A 22780-nucleotide genomic window follows, 5' to 3' on the forward strand; every position below is an offset into this window, starting at 1 on the left:
TGACCATCTCAATCTCTAAGATCATTCTGGAGGAGTGTTTTGCACAGCTATTGGCAAAGTATTTCTGTCAAAATGAGGTCTGGACTTTGACTGTGCTATTGCGACACCTTTTGTTTTCTTTTCATTTTCAGCTTTAGTTCTGCTATAGATTTGCCGGTGTGCTTGGGATCATTGTCTTGTTGCGTGACCCAATTTCAGCTAAGCTTTAGCTGTCGGATAGACATTGTGTTCACTCAAACTATTGCTATTTTGTGTATGTATATATATTTTGGAAATGATATGTTGGTTTTCAACTTCAAAGTTTGTCATTTTTAAACGCCACTTCCCACTTAAAATGTGTGATCTATAAAAAACAAACTTGGCAAAAAAATGTGTACAGCTGTAATTAAACTCAACGCCTGTGTTCCTAAAGAATCAGCTCTGCACATCAGCTCTGCACATTTTACCGTCTCCTTAACCAAACACCCCTGATTCAGATCATCAGCTCATTAGCAGAGACTGTAAGACCTGTAATGGGTATGAAGGACAAAAAGGGAATCCAAAACATGCAGTGTTGGTGGTCATCCGGGAATGTGGTTGAGAAACACTACTTTAAGTATATTTAACCTAGATATTGACATAATCAAATCATTTTACATCATCATATGAACCAGAATCATCTGGTGTGCATTCATCTATAGGAAAGTTTCTACATAAAGTTTTAAAAATGAGACTCTTAAAATGGAATAAATAAATAAATTGTATATGGTGTAACTAACTGATATATGCAGAACTGTAAGCTTTCATTCATCATTCATTTTCCTTCGGCTTAGTCTTTTTATTCATCAGGGGTTGCCACAGAGGAAGGAACCGCCGACTTATCCAGCATATGTTTTACACAGCAAATGCCCTTCTAGCTGCAACCCAGTACTGGATAACACCCATACACACTCATTCACAGACATACACTATAACTTAGCTTACCCAATTCACCTACCACATGTCTTTGGACTGTGGGGGAAAGCGGAGCACCCCAAGGAAACCCACACGAACGTAGGGAGAACATGCAAACTTCACACAGAAATGCCAACTGACCCAGCCTGGACTTGAACCAGTCGACCTTCTTGCTGTGAGTCGACAGTGCTAACCACTAAGCCACTGTGGCGCCACTGTAAGCTTTTATTATTTAAAAAAATATATGTTTTTATGTGTCATTTTCCTTATCTTAGCTGACAGGATCGTCACCAGGGTTTTCTTCTGCTGCTGTAGCTCATCTGCTTCACTGTTTGTTATGTGTTCAAAATGCTCTGAAGAGTTAGCTTTGTCTTCCAATCACCTTAAAACATAGTTGTGTAAGGCTTTTCACCCACAGAGCTGCAGCGTGCTATATACTTTTTCTTTTTTTAAGACCTCTGTGAACCCTGTGAGTGAAAATTCTAGCAGATCAGCAGTTTCTAAAAAAAAAAAAAAAAAACAGACTAGCAGTGCCACAATCAAAGTCACTCAAATCACCTTTCATGCTCACTCTGATGCTCAGTTTGAACTTGGGCTCATCATCTTGACCAGCTTTACATGCTTGAATGCATTGAGTTGTTAACGTGATTGGCTGATTAGCTAATTTGCATTAATCATTCTCTCGTGCTTACAAACGATTGGATTTAAAAAAAATGACATTAAACCTGGCAATTTTACCCCCTTTACGTATTATTAAGTATAGTCACACCAGGATACTGTGTACATTTTGGTGCAACGTCTCTTATTTGTCACTTTGCTAATCCACAACAACAGCAAAACTAAGTAAAGGGGTTCATAAATCACCGCTTGATGCATATTCTCTGAGGAGCAGTCAGCTCTTTTCCTAGAGGCAGTTTCTAATAATTCCCGGAACACAGAGAGCGTCTCGCTCAGCAGAACACGCTGGATGAACGCAGCGGTGCCGCAATCAGCGAAATCCCGCATTCTCCATTCACATCCACACCGCGTCTGCTGCTGCCTCACATAAACAGAAGGCTATAGCATTTGTCTTAGACAGCAACTGACAGCATACAGCTGCAAGAACACAGCTGCAAGAACCGCATCGCTTGGACCTCACAGAGGTTTGATCGCATTTTAAGCTCCAATTCAATCTGGAGATCGTTTGGTTTTAAACCGAGCGCACGCACGATGGTTCATCTGCATCCCCGCCGAAGAAAACTGGTTTGGCTGTTGCCCGGTCTGCTTGGAGTCTGGTAAGTTTACACTTCAGAGTGGGCAATAGAAACACGGGGTGCAATCCATAAGACTACTAAAATAGTCTTTGACCGACAGCACACAGTTATAGCGCACGTCTTTGTCTTGAGCAATCTTTACGCGAAGTGCTGCAGAACGCACTAGTTTTACGCTTTTTTCCTTTCTTTCTTTTTGTGTGTGAGTGTAATCAAATTCATCCGTCTTTACATTCCCACCTATAACTGTCAATCACAACACGCGCAGCTGCCTGAACACTGAATACATCCGATGGTAATAATAATACTGATTGCAAGTGACAGTTTTGCTTCGAGCTTTCGTGTTGATGCGTTCTTGTCTTTTTAGCGTGGACGCGCAATGTCTCCAAACAACCTTGAGGATACTTTAACCAGCAATCTACAAACAGACTAACTACATTGCTCACACACTATTGGTTTTTGCATCATCATATAGACAGGGTAAAAGGGTGTTTCACGATTTCACAATTTGTAAATGTTATGCATAAGTTGTGGTCCACAGTAGCACTTTAGTTGGCTTGCGCTACACTTTGGCTTCCTTCAGCTAATTTTTGGCAGCTCATTCAGAGCATATGTATGATAAACAGCATAAAACAAGCATGGATTACATTGCTCTCTTTTTTGACTATGAGTCATGCTGGCTGGTAATAACAAAAGCGTCTCATCTGCAGACAAAATACTTTTGTTTAGGCCCTCATTTCTTTTCTGTGTAATTGTTATAGTTATTACAGCTGATCCCTGAGGCCCAGAAAGGTCAAACAGAGGCTACTGTTGTGTCCAGACAATGTGAAATTCTGCATTTGAGGAAAACACGCTGTCTGTATTTTCCATTGACAGTCTGCTTTTTAACTGCTCAGCGCTCTGCCTACGGGGATCAATAACCTACATTCTGTCCACCCACCTGGGTCTCATCCACAGGGACTCTTCAATATTGATTCCTCTGTCCTTCATTATTTGCATATGTATGGGAATGTACCACTCTGAGTTTTCTTTGTTTGTCGACAAACCCCAGATTTGGTTCTCACATTAAATGGTCTGTCTGGTTACTCTTCAATTCAATATCTTAAGATTTGAATAAATTTTTATTTGCTTCATCAACTCATATACACTTTATTAACACTAAAGATAGATATTTCTTATAGTTTTACTTTATAGAATAACAGAAATAAAATCAACATTGCAATTTTGGGACCGACTGTATATTATATATTATATTAATATAAGAGTTTTTTGACTATTTTGTTCTAATTTAATTTACAGTTACACTATCGACCCTATCACTACTTTATAATCCTAACCAAAACTTGAGATCTTTACAATTTAATCACTTTAATAATAAAAATTATAATATTAATAATTCCTTACATTTATAGCACTTTTCTGGACACTCAAAGCACTTTACACATTAGAGGGAATTTCCTCATCCACCACCATTGTGCAGCATCCACCTGGATGAAGGAAGTATGTTTAGGAGGCCACAGAAAGTTTGGACCTCGTTTTTTACGTCTTATCCGAGAGACAGCGCTCACCGAGTTCCCTTCACTATACTGGGACATTAGGATCCACACAGACCGCAAGTTCAGTGCCCCCTGCTGGTCTCACTAACACCATTTCTGGCAACAACCTAGCTTTCCCATGTGGTCTTCCATCCAGGTATTGACCAGCCGCAGCCCTGCTTAGCTACAGTGGGCAACTATAGCAGAGAGCTGCCAGCTCCTTAATCCCTATACTGTATGTACACATCCAATTTGCATACACTTTGGGCTGAAATTATTGCATTTTATTAACATTTGTATTAACGCTGTTAACTTTACCACAGCATTGTGTTTACACTGGACAATATAACTTATCATATAAAGATTTTTATCTGTCAACAAATCTCTCTCAGTAAACTGATGCTTCATTCAATATAAGATGTACTGACACAAAGGACTAATGATTTGCAGTGGATGCTTTGTTGCCGCCAATACAGACAGCCTCTAGCTGTTGCGACATGAGTGACATAACTGTTCCCCCTCTTCCCATTCCCCTTGAACAGCATAATTCCAGCAATGTGCCAGCCATAATTTGAGTTCTTCTAAGCACGCTTATTATTAGGCTTTAGGGAGAAATATAGATTTGGATGTTGCCTACATAACAGTGAAAGGGCATTGCTGTATTTATTGAAAATGGAGTCCAAGGGAGAGTACTGTACATAAAGAAAAAAATAACAGGCTGAAAATTAAACCCAGCAGTACACCACAAGAAAGACACACAGCAGAAAAGAAGATACAAGAAATCTATTGAATTTACTGTCTGTTACATATAAAGAAAAGCACATTTAAAAAAAAAAAACTCATTAAAGGACTAGAAAATGTTACAGTCAAGTACTAAGGGGAACTAAGGTCTACTGGGACTAAAGACCAAGAACTTCCAAAACTAACCAAACCATTTCTCCTAAAGCAAAACATTTTAGCAGTAAATGCTTGAATTATTCAGAACGACCCATAATTATGTACACAATTCAAGTTTAATAGCAGTGTTTTTTAATATATTATATGAACACTGTGAATACCTAAATAATTAATCTTTTTCTTTTAGGTACAGTATGTAGAAACTAAAGACACCTAAGTGAAAAATAAAATTATGTCTATTTTTATCTAGGATTGCACAATATTGGAAAAATCTGACATTGCGATATTTTATTTTGCACTGTAAACCCTAATAAGTTGAGACTACTCAAATGATTTGAGGAAAATGATTCCCTCAGTTCGTTTGAGTAATAAAAAATTGACAACTCACTTGACCAAATGTGTTTTCTTTGTTGAATTAACTTAAATGTTCCATTTTTTTAGCTTTTATTTTCTTGACTTTCTCCCAGGGCTGTTTATATCAAATTTGATATTTAGCCGAACCATGTTGTAATTTTTATGAGGTGGGTTGTTCGCCCAATGCTCAACCCCCAACCTAAAGGACCAGGATATACACACATACACTATGAACAATTTAGCTTACCCAATTCATCTATACCACATGTGTTTGGACTTGTGGGGGAAACCAGAGCACATGGAGGAAACCCACGCCAACACGGGGAGAACATGCAAACTCCACACAGAAATGCCAACTGATCCAGCCCGGACTCGAACCAGGGACCTTCTTGCTGTGAGGTGACAGTGCTAACCACTGCGGCAAATATCTATACTCTCAAAAATAAAGGTACGCAAGCTGTCACTGGGGTGGTACCTTTTCAAAAGGTACACATTTGAAGGGTCCATATTGGTACCTCAGATTAGTACCTACAGATTCTAAGGGGAACATTTTTGTACTTTTTAGGTAGTAATATGTACCTTTGAGGTAGTAATATGGACCTTTTAAGTACAAGTGTGTACCTTTTGTAAAAGTATCACCCCATTGACAGCTCACATATCTTTATTTCTGAGAGTGTACTTACTAATTTAACTTTTCTCTTTCGTCAGAGGGTTCGGGTTGTGCCTTTGTCCTGCTGCACTTCAGCAAAATTTAGCATTACAAGCAAAATGACCACCTTGTGTCATGTAACATATATTGACCAATCCAATCAGTGCGGATGTCAGAGACATGGTGAATTGTTTAAAGAAATTAAAATGTTAAGTTCAGAGAAATTAAAATATCATACATTTTTTTTTTTTTTGCTTTCGTTATGAGTAAACACACCAGCTTAAGTTTTGATGCCAAAACTTGGTATTTTCAGTAATGTCAAGTTATATTGCGATATGACTATGATTTCGGCAGATGACTTGAAAAGCTCAATTTGGAATGAATTTGTTAACTTAGATCAGGGGTGCCCAAGCTTTTTTTATTAAGGGCCAAAAACCAAAGTTGACTAATGGTGGTGGGCCAAAATTGAATAAACCGAAGTATTACATTAGATTACATTATTACAAGTTGCCATGCTAATTTCTTAATATTTAAAAATAAATTGGAAAAAATACTGTATTAATAATAATAATAATATATATATATATATATATATATATATATATATATATATATATATATATATATATATATATATATATATATATTTACATTTTATAATGAAATTCTTACAATAAAAACAACCAATCCCTTTTTAACACAATGGTGTTCAATGCTGAATACATTAATTAAACTTGATTTGCTTATCGAGAATCCTTACATTAAAAAAAAACAAAAAACTGATTCATGCACAACATATATTTGAAACATTTCATTTCATTTGCTTTTTGTATCGCAACAATTAAACAAACAAACATAAGGTTATATTAAAATTAGAAATGACGAGCTCTGTTCAAGGCATTGGCCCTAACATTCTCATCATTTTCCTTCTCTTCTCAGATGGGTTGGCGGGCCAAATCAAATCTTACCATGGGCCAACTTTAGCCTGCAGGCCCTAGTTTGGTCATCTCTGCCTTAGATTGATTGAAATAATTTTGTAGAGGAGTGAATCATATAAATTGCAAGAATAAATAAATAAGATAGTATTGGAAAAGGAATATATTTTGTATTATTTTTGTATAATACATTTTCTTTTTATTTACATTTAACACTTGTATTTGTATTGCTAAAGGTGATATATTAACCAAATTTCTTCTCTTGAGTGTGATTATGCCTTGCATACTAATGAAGCAGTTTTGCAGAAGTAGATGCAGCTGATAGAAATGCAAAGGCCTGATTGTCTAAAATTAAACCTCCTGTGAGCAGGGATGGGTTGAAACTGAACACAGAATATGTGCAGTTGAGAAGTCTTATGCTTTTAAAGTTGTGCAGAGAATTCATTGAAAAAGAGGACGTATGTATGGGTGCGGCCAACGAATGACTGGAGAATGATTGAAGGTGACAACTAAACTACACTCCACTAAACTCCACCTGTTAATATCAGCTGCATATAAAAGCTTAAATATGTTTCGTACCTCCTGAATGTAATTCTTGCATTGCATTAGGGATACCAGAATTCTGGTATCGAATTATTCACTTGCATTTAATAAGATTTTCGACATTAAAGAAAACCCTCTCTTGACCTTTTATTTTGAACACACATGGAATTTATTAGATATTTCAACAATAAAATAAGATAAAAGTTAAATAATAGTTAGATATTTAGGTATAGTAATACAATACAATACAATATAATTTAGATATTTTGCCCCCGATTATAATAGATCACGATATCAGCGATATATCACAGGAAAACTATCCACAATATATCATGATATTTGTGAATGAAGAGGGAAAAATGTATCAAAATGTTAAAGGATGCATTCCTTTTATTAACTGCACAGAAATTTCTTAAAATTGCAACATTGATATATGCTCAATTCGCCATTACAAGAAGCACCATCTCATGCATATGGCTATTTTGTCCTGCCCCTACTGAATAATCAAATGTAATGTAAACACTGTACATTCTTCATTGCTGATCAACAATATTAATCCCAACTCCACATTGCAGATGCTGCATTTTGACTATTGATAATGCACACATTGCAATATCAATGCTGAAGCGACATATTGTGCACACCTATTTTAAACCATACGTTGGTTGTAACATCTTGGATTTTTGTTTGTGCTGTTTTTATTTGGCTAGTAGCTTTGATGCACATCATCTTCATTTCTTCAAAGCAAAAGTCTGAAGTAGTGACATCAGAGGAGACTCAGTCTAGACTCTCCCTGTCCAGGGGAAAGGTGCAAATTTCAGTTAGAAATGTTACTCGATAGGTCTGTTCCTACAGATAATGCTCCAGAGAATAAATTTAGTAGCTCTTACACCATATACCGCAGGACAGCAAGTAAGAGAGAGAGAGAGAGAGAGAGAGTTGTGGGTGATAATTTAAACCCCTCACCTTCAGCTGTTCTCTCCCTCCACTGCCAGAACACATCTTCATTAATCACCGCATTCTTTTATTAGAACCTCCTTTTTGTATCTCCAGCTCTGCGCTCATTTAAAACACCGTCTCCCATACATTTACACTCACTGATGACTTCTTTTATCTGTTCCTTCCTGTAAAACTCATCAAACAAATTCCCTCTTTCTCCCTCTGTCTGTTATATTTGCATTGTACGCTCCTAATATAACAGGCTTCATTCTATTTTAAGACTAATATTGCTCCATTATTTACCTTTCCAGTGTCTGTCTGCTTATATTGCTTCTCTTTGGTTCTCTGTTTATGACAGCATGGCATTTGGCCCAAGCAAAGCAGAGGAGGAAGATTATGAGGACGTCCCTATAAATAAAACATGGGTTTTATCACCAAAGGTCTACGAGAGCGACGTCACTCTTATCCTAAACAAATTACTGCAAGGTTATGACAACAAACTGAGACCGGATATCGGAGGTAACTCACTTTCGGAAAAGGTTGCATGCACACACACACACACACACACACACACACACACACACACACACACACACACACAAACACACACACACACACACACACACACACACACACACACACACACACACACACACACACACACACACACACTAAAATAAATAAATAAAAATAAAAAAGGAAAAACAAACTTTTTTAAAGACGTTATTATATTTTCCATCATGTTGTTCCAAAACATTAAAGGGATAGATCACCTAAAAATGAGAATTCTGTCATCTGTTTGAGTTCCTTTCTTGTGTTGAACACAAAGGATGATATGTTTATGAAAAAACAGCCATTGACTTGTGTAGTATTTTTGTTATATTATGAGTTTTGTTCATTTTTGGAACACAAGTGAAGATATTTGAATATATTTTACTCACAAAAAACTTCACTTTACATTAACAAATGATGACTGTAATTTGCATCTAAACTAAAGATGCAACAACATTTTGACGTCAAAAATTCTAAAAATGGCATTTTAGATTTTTGCCTAAAAAAAGAAAAAAGTATGAGCTGAAAAAAGATGAATTCTGCGACAAACAGCTTTTTTTAGATGGCAAAAATAGGTGAAAAGTGATGTACTTGGAAAACCATTAATTTCAATGGATTGACCAAAGCGCAAGAGCAGCAGAGCATATTGTCTACTAGCTTGTGTGCATGTTGTATTCAAATGTCAAAATAGCTACATTTTCAGCTCTGTTGATATTCTGCATATGTACAGGTACCTTTGCGGATTTCTATGCATGTTCTCCACACTGCTCACAAGAACACTTTAAAAGCTTTATTTTAACAATCTAGACACAAAGTCTGAAGCACATGGCTCAAAAGCATTAAGGGTGTGTACGAATTCACTTTTGCTATTTTAAGGATGGAAAAATACGCTTTGCGCCCCAGCACATGGTCTAACAGGGTTCTGTTTATTCTCTTAATGAGTTATGGTTATGGTTTAAGCATGATGTGCATTTAACCATTTAGAGTTCTATCTTCCATTCCCTTTAAGAGTCAGTTGAGTCGTGCCATGGTGCATTTGCTATTTACATGGCGGACTTTATCAGTGGAAAAACTGAACGCTTCACTAGCGAGAAAACCATCTGCAGCACAAAGATAAAGAATGAGCCTCCTCCATTCAGCCTCTTTACTTTTACTCTTTACTATTTTAATTTCTTGGTTAAGGAAACAGTGTAAACTCACTCCACTGAAGACATCCATTAGCTTACATATTTAAAGAGCCCAAATTATACATGAAATAGGGTCATATCTTGGTTGTAAGGGTCTCCAGCAACAGTCTAATATGCATGCAGGGTCAAAAAAACACTTTCATGGTCCTATAATCTGCATTTATTTTAACCTAATTATTCCAGCGACTCCCATATGAATCGTCCAGTGATTAATTTGTTCCCAAACCCCTTCTTAGCGCGAAGCTAATCTGCGCTGATTGGACCGATGACAGTCTGTTGCGATTGGTTGACTGCCTTCAGTGAGAGAGTGAAATGCCCAACAGCTAACTAGCAATATAAAAGTAATCACAGTTCATACACGCTCAATAGTGTAGGCGTGGATTTTAGCTGCCAGTGGGTTAGTGTAAATACAGTCGATGGACTTGAAAATACAGACGACTAACTATTTTATTGAACAAAAACTCCAAAAACTGTCGAGGAGATCTTCTAGCTTGTCTCACTCTGCTCTTTTCACAGACACACACACAAACACACACATATTGCCCTCGTCCTTGCGCGCGCGCGCACACACAAAAACACACACACACACACCTCCAGCACACACACACACACATCGACAGCGCACACACACACACACACCGACAGCGCACGCACACACACACGCACGCACACACTACCCTCGTCCACGGAGCTCTATAAACAAAGCAGCACGCGTCGCGTTTTTAACGTGACTTTGCACGCGATAAAAGAATATAGCGAGTTAACCTGAGACAGTACACGCGGTTACAAGTAACAAATCACAACTAAATACAGTTGCAAGCTAGAGTAAACGAGGCAACAACTTTAATCGCACGTACTTACACTTGAGAAATGGAGGAAGAAACCCATCCTGACGTCCATCAGTAAGTTACTGATCCTTCCTTTAACAAACGCAGATGAAGTATTCTTTGTAGCATGTAGTTTGCAGAAGTTTCCAGTAGTTTCCAACTGCTGGGTTATAATGCTGAGGTTTCATCTTTGGGTAGAGAATCGATAATATCCATCTGCAGTGTGACTTCAATCGACCGGCATGTTTGTGTTTGTGTGTTTGTGGGTGTGTGTGTGTGTGTGTCTGGGTTTCTGCGTCAAAGGGCGGGGCCGCAGGATTGAAATCTCCCGGGTTTGCGCGTGCACGTGAATAACTTGGTTTCGCTCGTGCGTCATGGCGAAACACCTAATGACTCAGTATCAAGGCGACTCGTTTGAAGTACTATGAGTCGACTCTTTTATCGATGAATCAACCGTTTTAAACACTGTACTCTTACAGATTTAAGCCTTAGCTGGATACTTCACTTCACTTAGAGCTGTGTTACATACTACATGGAGGGGAATTTTCAAAAACCCATAATATGGGCTCTTTAATATAGTTGGCTAAGCACAAAGATTTGTTTTAAAACAATTTCTAAATTCAGTTCTAATTTCCAGCAAACGAATAAATGAACAATAATAACAAAGTGTGGAAAAAAAAAAACTGAGTAATATCCAAACACACATCCTGTTCTTATGTCCCATATGGTGAAGTATACATCCCCAAAACCCGACAGATGGACAAATCTAAACTTGTTTTTATTAAAAATATAAATATGTATAAATAAACTGAAAAAAGCACTCCGAGGTGAAGAAGGCATGGAGGTAGTGGTTTTTAATTATAATTATACTATTATTATAAAATCATTTTTGTAACATTTTAAACCTTAATTTTTTTTCATATTTAAAGATATTTGTGTATTGCTGTACATCCTGTGTGTATTAAGCAATGTGTACGCGTTTGGACCAGCATAACTAACGCGCTCTACACTGGACTTCAGACCAACTTTTAGTTGGTTAATGGTGCGATCTAATTCAGTTCTTCTTCATAATAGCAATGCACCAACAATGCACCTTAACACGCCTCCTTTACGGACCGGCACATTCATGATTCCACAAAGTGGTGCAAATAGATTTGCTGTTTAATCAGTGTGCCGCCAAATGTAAAAATTAGGGTTGCGCTGGTCTGAAAATAGCAACAAATCGTGTCAAACACGACTTGCGCCCCTTTTGCGCCAGGTGTTAGGGCCCATTATTTCTAAGTTGTATACTTGTTCCTGCTGCTTCCAATAGCTCAACTGCGCTGCAATGACAATGCTGGTAAACTGACACTCTCTACTTGTTCACGTAAAATGTGTTAATTGTATTGGCTTCTCTTTTTAAAACAATGGTTTAAATGATCAGTTTTGGTTTTCGGCCAAGTGCATCCAAAATTTGTGATTTCGGTTTTGGCCCTGAGTTTTCATTTCAGTGCATCCAATATGAACATTCATCATTGAACAAACAGAAGCTCAAACATGCTTGTTGCATGAGAACAAACTGGTTCCTGTGGAAACTCAAATATGCCATGTAACAGCCACGAATAAACCTCGTTGGTTTTCACACATCAACCAAGCATGATATTTGATTAGAAATATCTTAATTTGGGTTTCTAGGAGTCTTATGAGTATGAAACAACATGAAGGTGACAATGTATTCCTTTTGGGGTGAGTTAATAATTTACATGATTAAATAAGATGAAGATAAACACATTTTCCTTTGCGGCAGTGAAACATTCACTGTAATAATGTCTATTGAGCAGCTATATTCAGTTTTGCATTTATAAAAGTATTACAACAGCAAATATTCTGGAAGCACAGGCTGAATATATGTTGTAAATCATATGAATTTTTCATCAATGCAGTATCTGTGTCCACAAATCAGGAAAATACCCTGCAGATTTTGTCTAGGTGTGTTCATGACCCTCAAACCCAGCCTACGGGTGACTGCAAAATAATAATTATAAGATAATAGCAACATTATTAGGAAGTCACGTGAAGAGGAGCACACTGTGGCAATTAAACACTCGGAGCAGTTCATGTTTCTCTCCAATCATCATTTCTGTGTTACTATTGCAGTAAATTAAACAAAGAGGTGCTCTGCTTTTATATTTTGCTGATTTTTTCTCTATGCATGAACGGTATACTGTAGGTCTCTTTATTTTCCCTGCATTGGTGTTGAGGAAGTGTTGCTGACTAGAGTTCAGTTATTTAAGAGGATTTATCTCAGTGGTGTTCTTGTACAATAGACCCAAATCACTATTGATCGCCTTTCTTTATCTGCGTTTCATGTGTCTGAGAAACAGGGAGAGAGTGTAAGTGTGAGGAGAACTCAGTTCATCACAGCAATGCTGAAGTATTGTGGCTGAACTAGCCGAGTTTGTGCGATTTGTCATCTGCCGGTGACTGGATTTCCTGCGACAGAAATATTTCTGAGAGCTCAAGGATGAGAATTCAGGCAGCTTTGAGTAATTTGTGTGGCTGTTATAGGAAGCCTGAATTGCATTTTCAGCTCATTTCACATTCGTAATGTGGCGCGTTTCTGAGTGAAACAGGATATCCAGCGAGAAAATGTGATTTTATCCACTGATTGGGAACTGATTGGATGTTTACGTGCTAGAATGGAGCCAGACTGAATGTGGGTTTTCTAAGAAATGCCTGTCTGGTTATTGGTAAACATTCTTCAATAGTCTACACAAAAATGATGCAGATGGAGAAAGGCAAGAAAAAACATTTGAGAGAAAAACTACAAAGACAAAATACAATTTTTCTTTGGATTGACATGCACAGATCAAACATTCACGACAGAAAATTGCATGAACACATTCGGTCTGTTTTGTGTAGGTAGAGATGCATACTAATGTCTAAAAGTGGAGAATAAAGGAAACGTTTGGGGGGTGGGAATATTTGAAATGCTCCTTTTTGGGTCATCATGATTCTGTGCATATACAGGGCATATTTAAGCATCACAAATACTTGTTAAATTATCAGTGATGTTATGTTAGTGTTAAAACAGTTGTAAAATGTATTTTTAACCCAAATATGGGAATACGTTTTGTTGATAAACATGCAAATATGCCCTTTGTCAGCTGTAGCATTGTAGCAGTGTAAGTTTGCTCACAAAGTGAACATTTAGATACATTTTAAGTCAGAATTGTTAGCCGTTTCAAACATTTCTCAAGTGATATTAAATGAAGCAAAGGTATTTATTGGTATTTCTATTATTTTTTCTTCTGGGGAAAGTTATAATTAAGTTATTAATAATATATATATATATATATATATATATATATATATATATATATATATATATATATATATATATATATATATATATATATATATATATATATTTGCTTGAATAAAAGGAGTTTTTAAATTTTGAAAACTACTTTAGTGTAATTATTATTACCCACCCTAAAGCATTTTTTGATTGTCTACAGAACAAACCACCATTATACAGTAATTTGATTAATTACCTCAACTTGCCTAGCCTTAACCTAGCCTTTAAATGCCACCTTAAGCTGAATTACTTACTAGTATCTTGAAAAATATTTCGTCAAATATTATTTACTGTCATCATTGATAAAAGAAATCAGTAATTAGAAATGAGTTATTGAAACTATTATGTTTAGAAATGTGTTAAAAAATATTTCCATTAAACAGAAATTAAGGAAAAAATATACAACGGGACTCAACATTCAGGAGGGCTAATATTTCTGACTTCAACACTAAGTATAAAACAATATCAGTATCTTATTTTTTTGGTTTAGTATTCAGTACCATTTCTGACTAATATTTTTGTTGTTCTGTTAATTTTCCATGAGTAAGTTTTACAAATTTGGAATTTTCATGAGTAGGTGTTAACATAACATGTACAATAACATTTAAATTATATGCAAATTTGACACAATGATAAAACTATATTGAAGGTTTCTCATAAATATCTGGAAAAATATGCGTACACATGCATGCACATTCTCATGTTGTTTTTGATGTGATTCAAATGCAACTTCAAATATTAAAGAATTTCTTAATTTTCAAATAGACAAAAACGGTTAAAAAGAGTAATAACGTGGTAAAACATGGTTACATTTATGACTTTCTCACATTGACTTATTATATAAATGTTGCTGATTGAAGTTAATTCTGAGTCCAAACACAGAAGCAGAATGCAAAAATCTATATATTTTAAATGCATTATGAGGATTAAACAAAGTCAAAGTCCCTTTAAGGCAAGTAATTTCACTCGGTGGCCATCTTTGAAACACCTCTCGGTCAGTATGCTCAAATCGGAAAACATCAAATTTTCCAAAACTGCATGCCAAGCTTACCATTGAATTTCATATTATGAATTGTTGAATTGTCTGTCAGTTGTCAATTGTTGAATTGTCTATTTAGTTTCATTTCTATACATCTAGACCACACAAAATCTGCAGAAACTCATGTCTGGTCTAAGCCCCTCCCCTGGACAATTGTCAGTCTGTAGCAATCAATGATTGGCTCCTGAACTAAAAGGCAGGCTTTATTCGCCATATAGTGATTGATGATTGGCTCCCGATCTAGTAGGCGGGGCTTTATTCACCTTATTATCCGTTACACTTTTCCTAATTCAAAAAGATACGAGTGACATGTCTTGTGTATTTTAGACTTTGATTACAGTCAGTTTTGATTTTATAAGCATACTACAATTTGATCATTGTTTTAAGCTGAATATGTGCTGTATGTTTCATGTGTTATTGTACCAATATATATTATATTGGCATTATTTATATTATTGTTATTAATATTGGTATATTATTTTAATAACATTGATGTTATTTATGTTGGTATTATTTTGTCATATACAGTGCTCAGCATCTATGAGTAAACACCCAACAAATCTCTCATTTAAATTCATATTTTCTATAGGAAGCTTAACAACATTATAATTGTGCATATTTATTAGTTTAGTACTGAGGCCAAAGCTGGAGTTTATCTAACATAAAAGCTTACAATGAGGGTTCGAAAAGACTTCATTCGTTGCCCAGATTTATATGTTAGGGAAAATATTAAATACAATTTAAAAAAAAGGAAGAATCAAGAGAAAAAAGATATTGTTGAAATTTTGGTGTTTGTTTTTTTGCAATATTTTCCATGAATTTAAATGTATTAGCTTCCCATTTCTAAAAATGTTCTGTGACTAAAATATAATTTTAATAGATATATCGTTTTAATAAACCTGTTTTGTTTAAACGCACCAATATGTATTTCCCATATTTACTGAGAAATGGATCAAAATATTCATTTTCAAAGTGGGGTGTACTAAATTATGCTGAGCACTGTATTTATACATATACATACAGGTATATTCTTTGATCATGTTATTGTATGTGATGTCATTTAAATATATTTGCGTTTGAAACTATATTCTAGTGAGACCGACAGTGATTGAGACGGCAGTGTACGTGAACAGCATAGGCCCAGTAGACCCCATCAACATGGTGAGCAGAAATGGACAATAACATGTTATTTTCAGAGCTGTGAATAAAACAGACACTGTAAGCAACCGCTTTAGATCCATTTCACAACTATTATACCCACTGTCACAGCCAATAATCTCATAATTTCACGGTTAAAAAAGCAACTGTAAGGCTTTTACAGATAAAACTCTCACTGTTGTGTGTGTGTTTGTTTAGGAGTACACCATAGACATCTTCTTTGCTCAGACGTGGTACGACAGCAGACTCAAATTCAACAGCTCAATGAAACTCCTCATGCTCAACAGCAACATGGTCGGAAAAATCTGGATCCCCGACACGTTTTTCCGCAACTCACGTAAATCTGACGCCCACTGGATCACCACCCCCAATCGCCTTCTGCGGCTCTGGAGCAATGGAAGAGTCATGTACACTCTAAGGTGCGTCTATCACTAAAATTAAAGGGACAGTTCACACAAAAATTAAAATTTGCTGTTTATTTACTCTCAGGACAGACAAGATGTAGGTGACTCTTTTTTTCATCAGTAGAATGTTAAAGAAAATTTTTAGCTAAATATTTGGTGCTCTGTGGTTCATACAATGCAACTGAGTGGTTAGCTGCACTTAAAGAGTCAAAATGTTTGTCTACAATGAAGAGGAAGGATGCGTGTCATATTTTTCATCAGAAAGATCACTTGTGATGATCCTGGATGAATAAAAAAAGGAGAATTTCTTCTGCCAAAAAAGCATTGGATGGATGATGATGTCAGTCTCCAGAAGAAAAAAAGTTGGTGAAAGTAGAAAAAAGAAAGTAGAAAGTTTTCAAAGAGGATTGAACAGAGAAGCATGCAATCATTTCACTCCAGTCCACCACAAAGCTGTTCTGTTTGATTAGAAAAGAGATAGTTAGAGTTGTGAATAGTGGAAGTGTCAAACACCACAATGAAACAAATGTGTAGGCAGCTGAGGGAGTACATAAATGCCATTTCTTACATTGGACTGCTCTGAATTGCGCATTATGTTACTTATGACCTACCGCTAATTGTATTTTGCTTTCTTTTTAAAATTGTTGATTTATATATGTGGATGCTTACAAAAGCATGTTTTTTATAACCAATATTTCTTGAGAAAGACTCTCTTTTGACCTTTTAATTGAGACTTCAGGAGCCCCTGACCTCACTCAATCATCTTCAGTGTTGTGTAGAAATTTTGGCCCATCGATCTCTGCAGAACTATTGTAATTGAACCACATTGGAGCATTTTCAAGCATGATCCTCCCTTTTAATCTCATGCCACGGCATCTCAATTGAAATCAGTACTGGGCCACTCCAGAGTCTTCATTTTGTTTTTCTTCAGCCATTCGGAAGTGGACTTGCTGGTGTCCTTTGGATCAATGTCCTGCCGCAGAACCCATGTTCGCTTCAGCTTGAGGTCACTAACAGATGGCCAGATATTCTCATTCAAGATATTTTGTTACACAGCAGAATTCATGATTCTATTTATCACAGCAAGTCTTCCAGTTCTTGAAGCAGCCAAACCATTAGCTCGAGACCATTACACTTCCACCATCATATTTTACTTTTACGCCACACAAACACCTTACAAAAGGCTACAATTTTGACTCGTTGAGTATTTCGAGAATTTTACCAAAAGTCTTGCGGGTTATTATGGTGTTTTCTGGCAAAACAGAGAGTAGCCTTTATGTTCTTTTTGCTTTGTCTTAATGGGAATCATTTTCTTATGGTGGTCATGAACACTCACCTTAACACAGGCTCATTGTGGATATGTACCCCTGTCTACATTTCTGGAGATCACAAATTAGCCAGAGTAAACAATGGCTGCGTTTCGTCTTTAAAATGAATGCTATGGGGCAGTCTGACGCTGCAGATGGCTTCTGTTCTATTTAGCCTATCAGCCGAATGTTTACCTTGGTATGGATGGCTTTTCCAACCCAAGCTCATTCTGAAAACGTAGTCCTGCGGATGTTTCTGGGGACTGCGATTTACGTGGCCGGAGGTATGTGTGGCTGCATTTAATTTTTTCAAGTAAACGCTAAGGGGCATTGTGATACCGCTCCTCTTTGCGCTTGCTTGCTGACAGCTCACCTCCGTGTGGAGGGCTTTCCCGCCTTAACCAGTTTGTCCGGTTAGCACGTCGCGTACGTCGGCGGAGCGGAAAACCGGGAGAGGAGCTGACCGCGATGACAACGACGACCAGGTTTGAGTCCGAGGTAGAGCGGTTCCAGAAATCAGTCAAGACAAAAACAGAATCCAAAAAAATAAAATGAACGAGTTCATAACAGGGTGGGAATGTGGTGAAATGCGAAAACGCTGTCAAAATCTGACGAGAGCTTTCTTTTTCTGGACGGCTTTTGTAATTTGTTGCTTGGGTTTAGAGAAGCGAGCGGAAGGGCAGGCGAGTGGCTCAATTGGTAATCAAATCGGCCGATTGGCCATTTGCTCAGTCAATCATTTAATCATTCAGTCAGTCGGACAGACGGTCGCTCGACAGCGGCCTATAGCGGCTTTACATGAGAATAGCGTGGACGTGAACGGCGCATGTGAGAAGCGTTCGAAATGCGAAAAAGAGCGCACAGCGGCCTCTCGCGGATTCGTGAAAACAAACACTGCACAAATATGTACCTCCTAGGACGTATTTCGCAATCTCCAGAAAAGTCCACAAAACTACGTTTCCAGAATGAGCCTAGGTTGGGCTTTTTTGCTACCAGTTTACCCAGTAGCTCACCGCATTCTCAGATGGACTTGGAACACAGAGCTGACAAAGGGGTTTGAGTCTGGTGAAGAATGGTTATACAAATCAGGTAAAACAAATGCAAAAAAAAAAATAATAATAATAATAAGTAAACAACAGACGGAAAATGTGCATGTGGTGAAATCACATGGCTGCAACTTCTTTTCTTTTTCTAGATTGCTTTTGAAAACACTATGGGTTAGTTTAAGGGACAGGGATGGGTGGGTCAGTCAGTCAGTCAGTCGACAGCAAGCTGGCCTGGTCGGTTGAAGTGTATGTTATGCGCTTTGGTGAATTTATGCAAGAAGAGCACATGCGAAAGACATTTTAGATCATCAAAAAGCATACACAGCGGCCTCTGGAGGATTTGCAAAAACAAAAACTGCGAGCAGACATACCTCAAGTTACGTATTTCACTGTGCCCACAAATGAAGACTTGGGTACGGTAATGAGGCTGGGTTGACTGAGGCAAGTGAGGCTTGTAGTTATTTGTATGTTTTTGTTTGGTCTTTTGTGACCTCTTGGATGTGTTGTCGCTAGGGATGTAACGGTATTGTAAATACCGTCATACCGCAATATTAATTTTTTTCGATATTACCGAAGTCGCATGACTCGGTAAAACTATAGGTCTTCTGAGAAAATTTGCTCAGGCGAATGAAGCGAACGGGAGGTAACGAAAACTACAATTGCCATCAGCCCATGCTTGACCATCATCCCTTGCGGTCTGTTGTTGCTACAGATCCAGTAATGCGGAAATGGAGTGTGCTGCTAGAAGCGGGGATGAAAAGAGCTGGAAAACTCTAAAGCAGGTCGCAAACCAGAAGCGCCGCTCGGCGCCGCGACACGGCGCGTACATGACAGATTAAAGTATCGCACACCAGACGCGCACATTCGAATGATATTTAACATGAAACTAATCAGATGGCGCTCTGTGGCGCGGCTGAAAAATGAACTGCGTCCTGAGCCGTCGCCGGGCGCCACCGACAGCCGCCGGTGTGTGTATCCTGATAGAAACCTATGATTAGAATTCTAAAATACATGGCGCTGCGTGGCGCTGCGCGGCGCGCCGCCGAGCGTCGCTTCTGGTGTGCGACCTGCTTTACACGCACAGTTAAGTCCTGCATTCTCTCCGTGTAAGTTCAGACTTCGCAAGTTTGATCAAGGCTGCAGTCTCTTCTTCTCAGTTTGATATGGAAAAGCAGATTATACCGAGGACACGGGTAAATCTTCAAAGGGAACAGTGTACTTTATAACTTCATTCACATCACCCTGGCTACGTTGTTTCACTTTCTCAACAATAAAATGTAAACATGATTTAAGGAACTGCCTATTTTCATTTTAATATTAGCAACTTAGACAGCAGACATGTTGAGGCGCCGTGCTGCATAAGATGAGCGTCATCTTCACTGTGTGGATATTTATAACAAAACGGAGCCGATAACAACTGCCTCCTTTCAATTTCAGTGAAAATACGAAACACACCCTCTCTTTTGCTGAATATCAGTTTTAAGAATCGATAATGGCCATTTTAAAAGTATAACATACAATAAGTTTATACATTATAGGAAATAAAGGCAAGCGATTAGTCAATATACAGAATGTACGTGGTTACATTAATCATTAACTTATCTTTGCGCTCAGCCAAAACACGTTACCTGAGAACAAGTAATAGATTCCAATGCCCAAAGTCAGGGAATATGTCGTTAAATAAAGACAACAAGATGAATGAAATATCCCGTTTAATAAATATAGTGAGATTAGATCCAGCGGGAGATGCTTGATGAGAAGTCCGACTAGCAGAGCTCTCCTCTGGGTAGATGGGCTGAGTGTGATTAAATGTTGAATGTGATGAGTTTTCAACAATACTAAATTGAAACTTTATTTTTTTACATGGTTTAATAGTTTTTTGTTATTAAAATTGAAGTTCCTGTTTCAAAGCTTACAGATAGATGGCTAATTTGTATGTCATTGACACTTTTGGCACTTTTTTGGAGTATTTTCATAAGTTTTGTTTTTTCCTGTAAATGATTCAATAAATACCGTACCGTGACATTCATACCGAGGTATTACCGTACCGTGAAATTCTGATACCGTTACATCCCTAGTTGTCGCTGTTCTTTTGTGCTTATTTTGAACATGCTCAGAACTGTTTGCTAAGGCTGTTGATGTAATAATATTAATGATCATTTTAACTTTATAAGACACCCTAGTATTGTCATTTTCTCTCTAAAAGTAGCTGTTGAGTTGCATCTTGTGATTCACAAAGGACCATGTTGAGCTAAAAACTATTTTTTTAAATGTCCTTCTGAAGAAAAACAATCTCTTACATATTAGGTGGCCTGAGGGTGAATATGTTAACAGCAAATTTTCATTTTTGGGTAACTATCTCTTCAAAAGATGAGTGTTTTTTGTGTCCTTTTATTCCTGTCCTGTAGCATTTGCTTTTGTATGGAGTTACACTTGCTGTCTGTTGAGGCCATTACATCTGATTCACATATTAATGTCAGGTACTGTTAAAGGGATTGTTCATTCATTGTTCATAATACATTTTATGTAATTTACTAACCATCAATTCCTCTAACCATGTATGAGTTTCTTTTTTGGTTGAACACAAAACTCAATATTTTAAAGAATGTTGGTAACCAATTGTTGACTTCCAGCTGGTTTCCAAAATTCTTAAAAAATACTGTCTTTTGTGCTGAAAAAATAACTCATAAAGGTTGAGTGAATAAGTAAATCTTCGTTTTTGGGTGAGCTATCCCTTTAAATTAGACTCAGGGTTTAATCTTTAGTATCACAGTAAAAAAATGAAAGCCTGCACAAATGCACTTCCTCTTAAATGTCACAATCAACCATTTTTTGTTTTGCTATTGTCTATTATTCTTTTCTGTCAGGTTGACTATTAATGCGGAATGCTACCTTAAGCTGCATAACTTTCCAATGGACGAACATTCGTGCCCTCTGGAGTTTTCGAGCTGTAGGTGTTGACTTCTTATGTCCTGTCCTAAATGCAGCCAAACCCCTCGCATTGCCAACCATGCCTTGCCAATACTGGCCAACCAAACCTTAACATTGCAGCAGGTCTGCACTTACCACCATCTTCCAACCTTGCAATGTGTGAGGGCAGATTCTCATCCTTCGTCTCCATCCGCTGTCTCCTCCATCCGTTATGAGCTTCTCATGTGTCATCACTGACTGTGGGCATGGGAAGGGCATGCTGTGCTTTAGTCAAACAGTGCCATTCTGCCATCATTGTACTTTTGTCACTGACTCTACATACCGAACTGAAAGGTCACATGTAATGTGGTGGATGTGTTTTTCTTTCCGTTTGCAGATGGGTATCCAAAGAATGAGATCCAATATAGATGGCAGCGTCGTTCTGTTGAGGTTGCAGACCAGCGGTACTGGAGGCTTTACCAGTTTGCCTTTGTGGGCTTAAGAAACTCTTCTGATGTGGCAAACACTCAGTCTGGTATGAAAAAACAAAACAATTATTATTTCTTAATTATTAATGAATAATAATTTTATTGTAGCTGTTAATTTTATAAATTATAGTTTTCTTTTAGTTTTGGCATTTTTTTTAGTAAGTAATAATCAAATTATAAAATCTATTAATATTGATAGATAATAAATTATATTAATAATTTGTGTTGTAATAATTTTGTATCATTACTAACGTAGCAACAATATTACTAGGGATTTCCTGATCCGACCATGTGATTGGAAACTGTGCCTGATCACACAGTTTCCGACTCGGATATATATTCTCATTATTTTTAAACACATCTATAGAAATATGATGGCACAGAGTTAGACCTCATTCTGGACTTTACACAGAAACATCAAAACATGCGGCATGACATCACTTTGTTGCAGAGATGCTATTGGTTAAATTCCGGCAAAGTAAGCATA

General features: G+C 37.3%; 1 protein-coding gene across 2 annotated transcripts in view; it reads left to right on the top strand.

Moving 5' to 3' along the window:
• The first annotated feature begins 1839 nt into the window (after window positions 1–1839).
• gabrg1 (gamma-aminobutyric acid type A receptor subunit gamma1) overlaps window positions 1840–22780 on the top strand; it is a 56266-nt gene continuing 35325 nt past the window's right edge. For both annotated transcript variants that reach the window (XM_017358953.4, XM_009307208.5), the window contains exons 1-6: window positions 1840–2207; window positions 8394–8554; window positions 16074–16141; window positions 16337–16557; window positions 21763–21845; window positions 22203–22340. In XM_017358953.4, coding sequence (XP_017214442.1) covers window positions 2143–2207; window positions 8394–8554; window positions 16074–16141; window positions 16337–16557; window positions 21763–21845; window positions 22203–22340 — 736 coding nt within the window. In that variant the 5' untranslated portion in view covers window positions 1840–2142. The remainder of the gene's footprint in view (window positions 2208–8393; window positions 8555–16073; window positions 16142–16336; window positions 16558–21762; window positions 21846–22202; window positions 22341–22780) is intronic.

This window comes from Danio rerio, chromosome 13 (assembly GCF_049306965.1).
Source record: "Danio rerio strain Tuebingen ecotype United States chromosome 13, GRCz12tu, whole genome shotgun sequence".
NCBI lineage: Eukaryota > Metazoa > Chordata > Actinopteri > Cypriniformes > Danionidae > Danio > Danio rerio.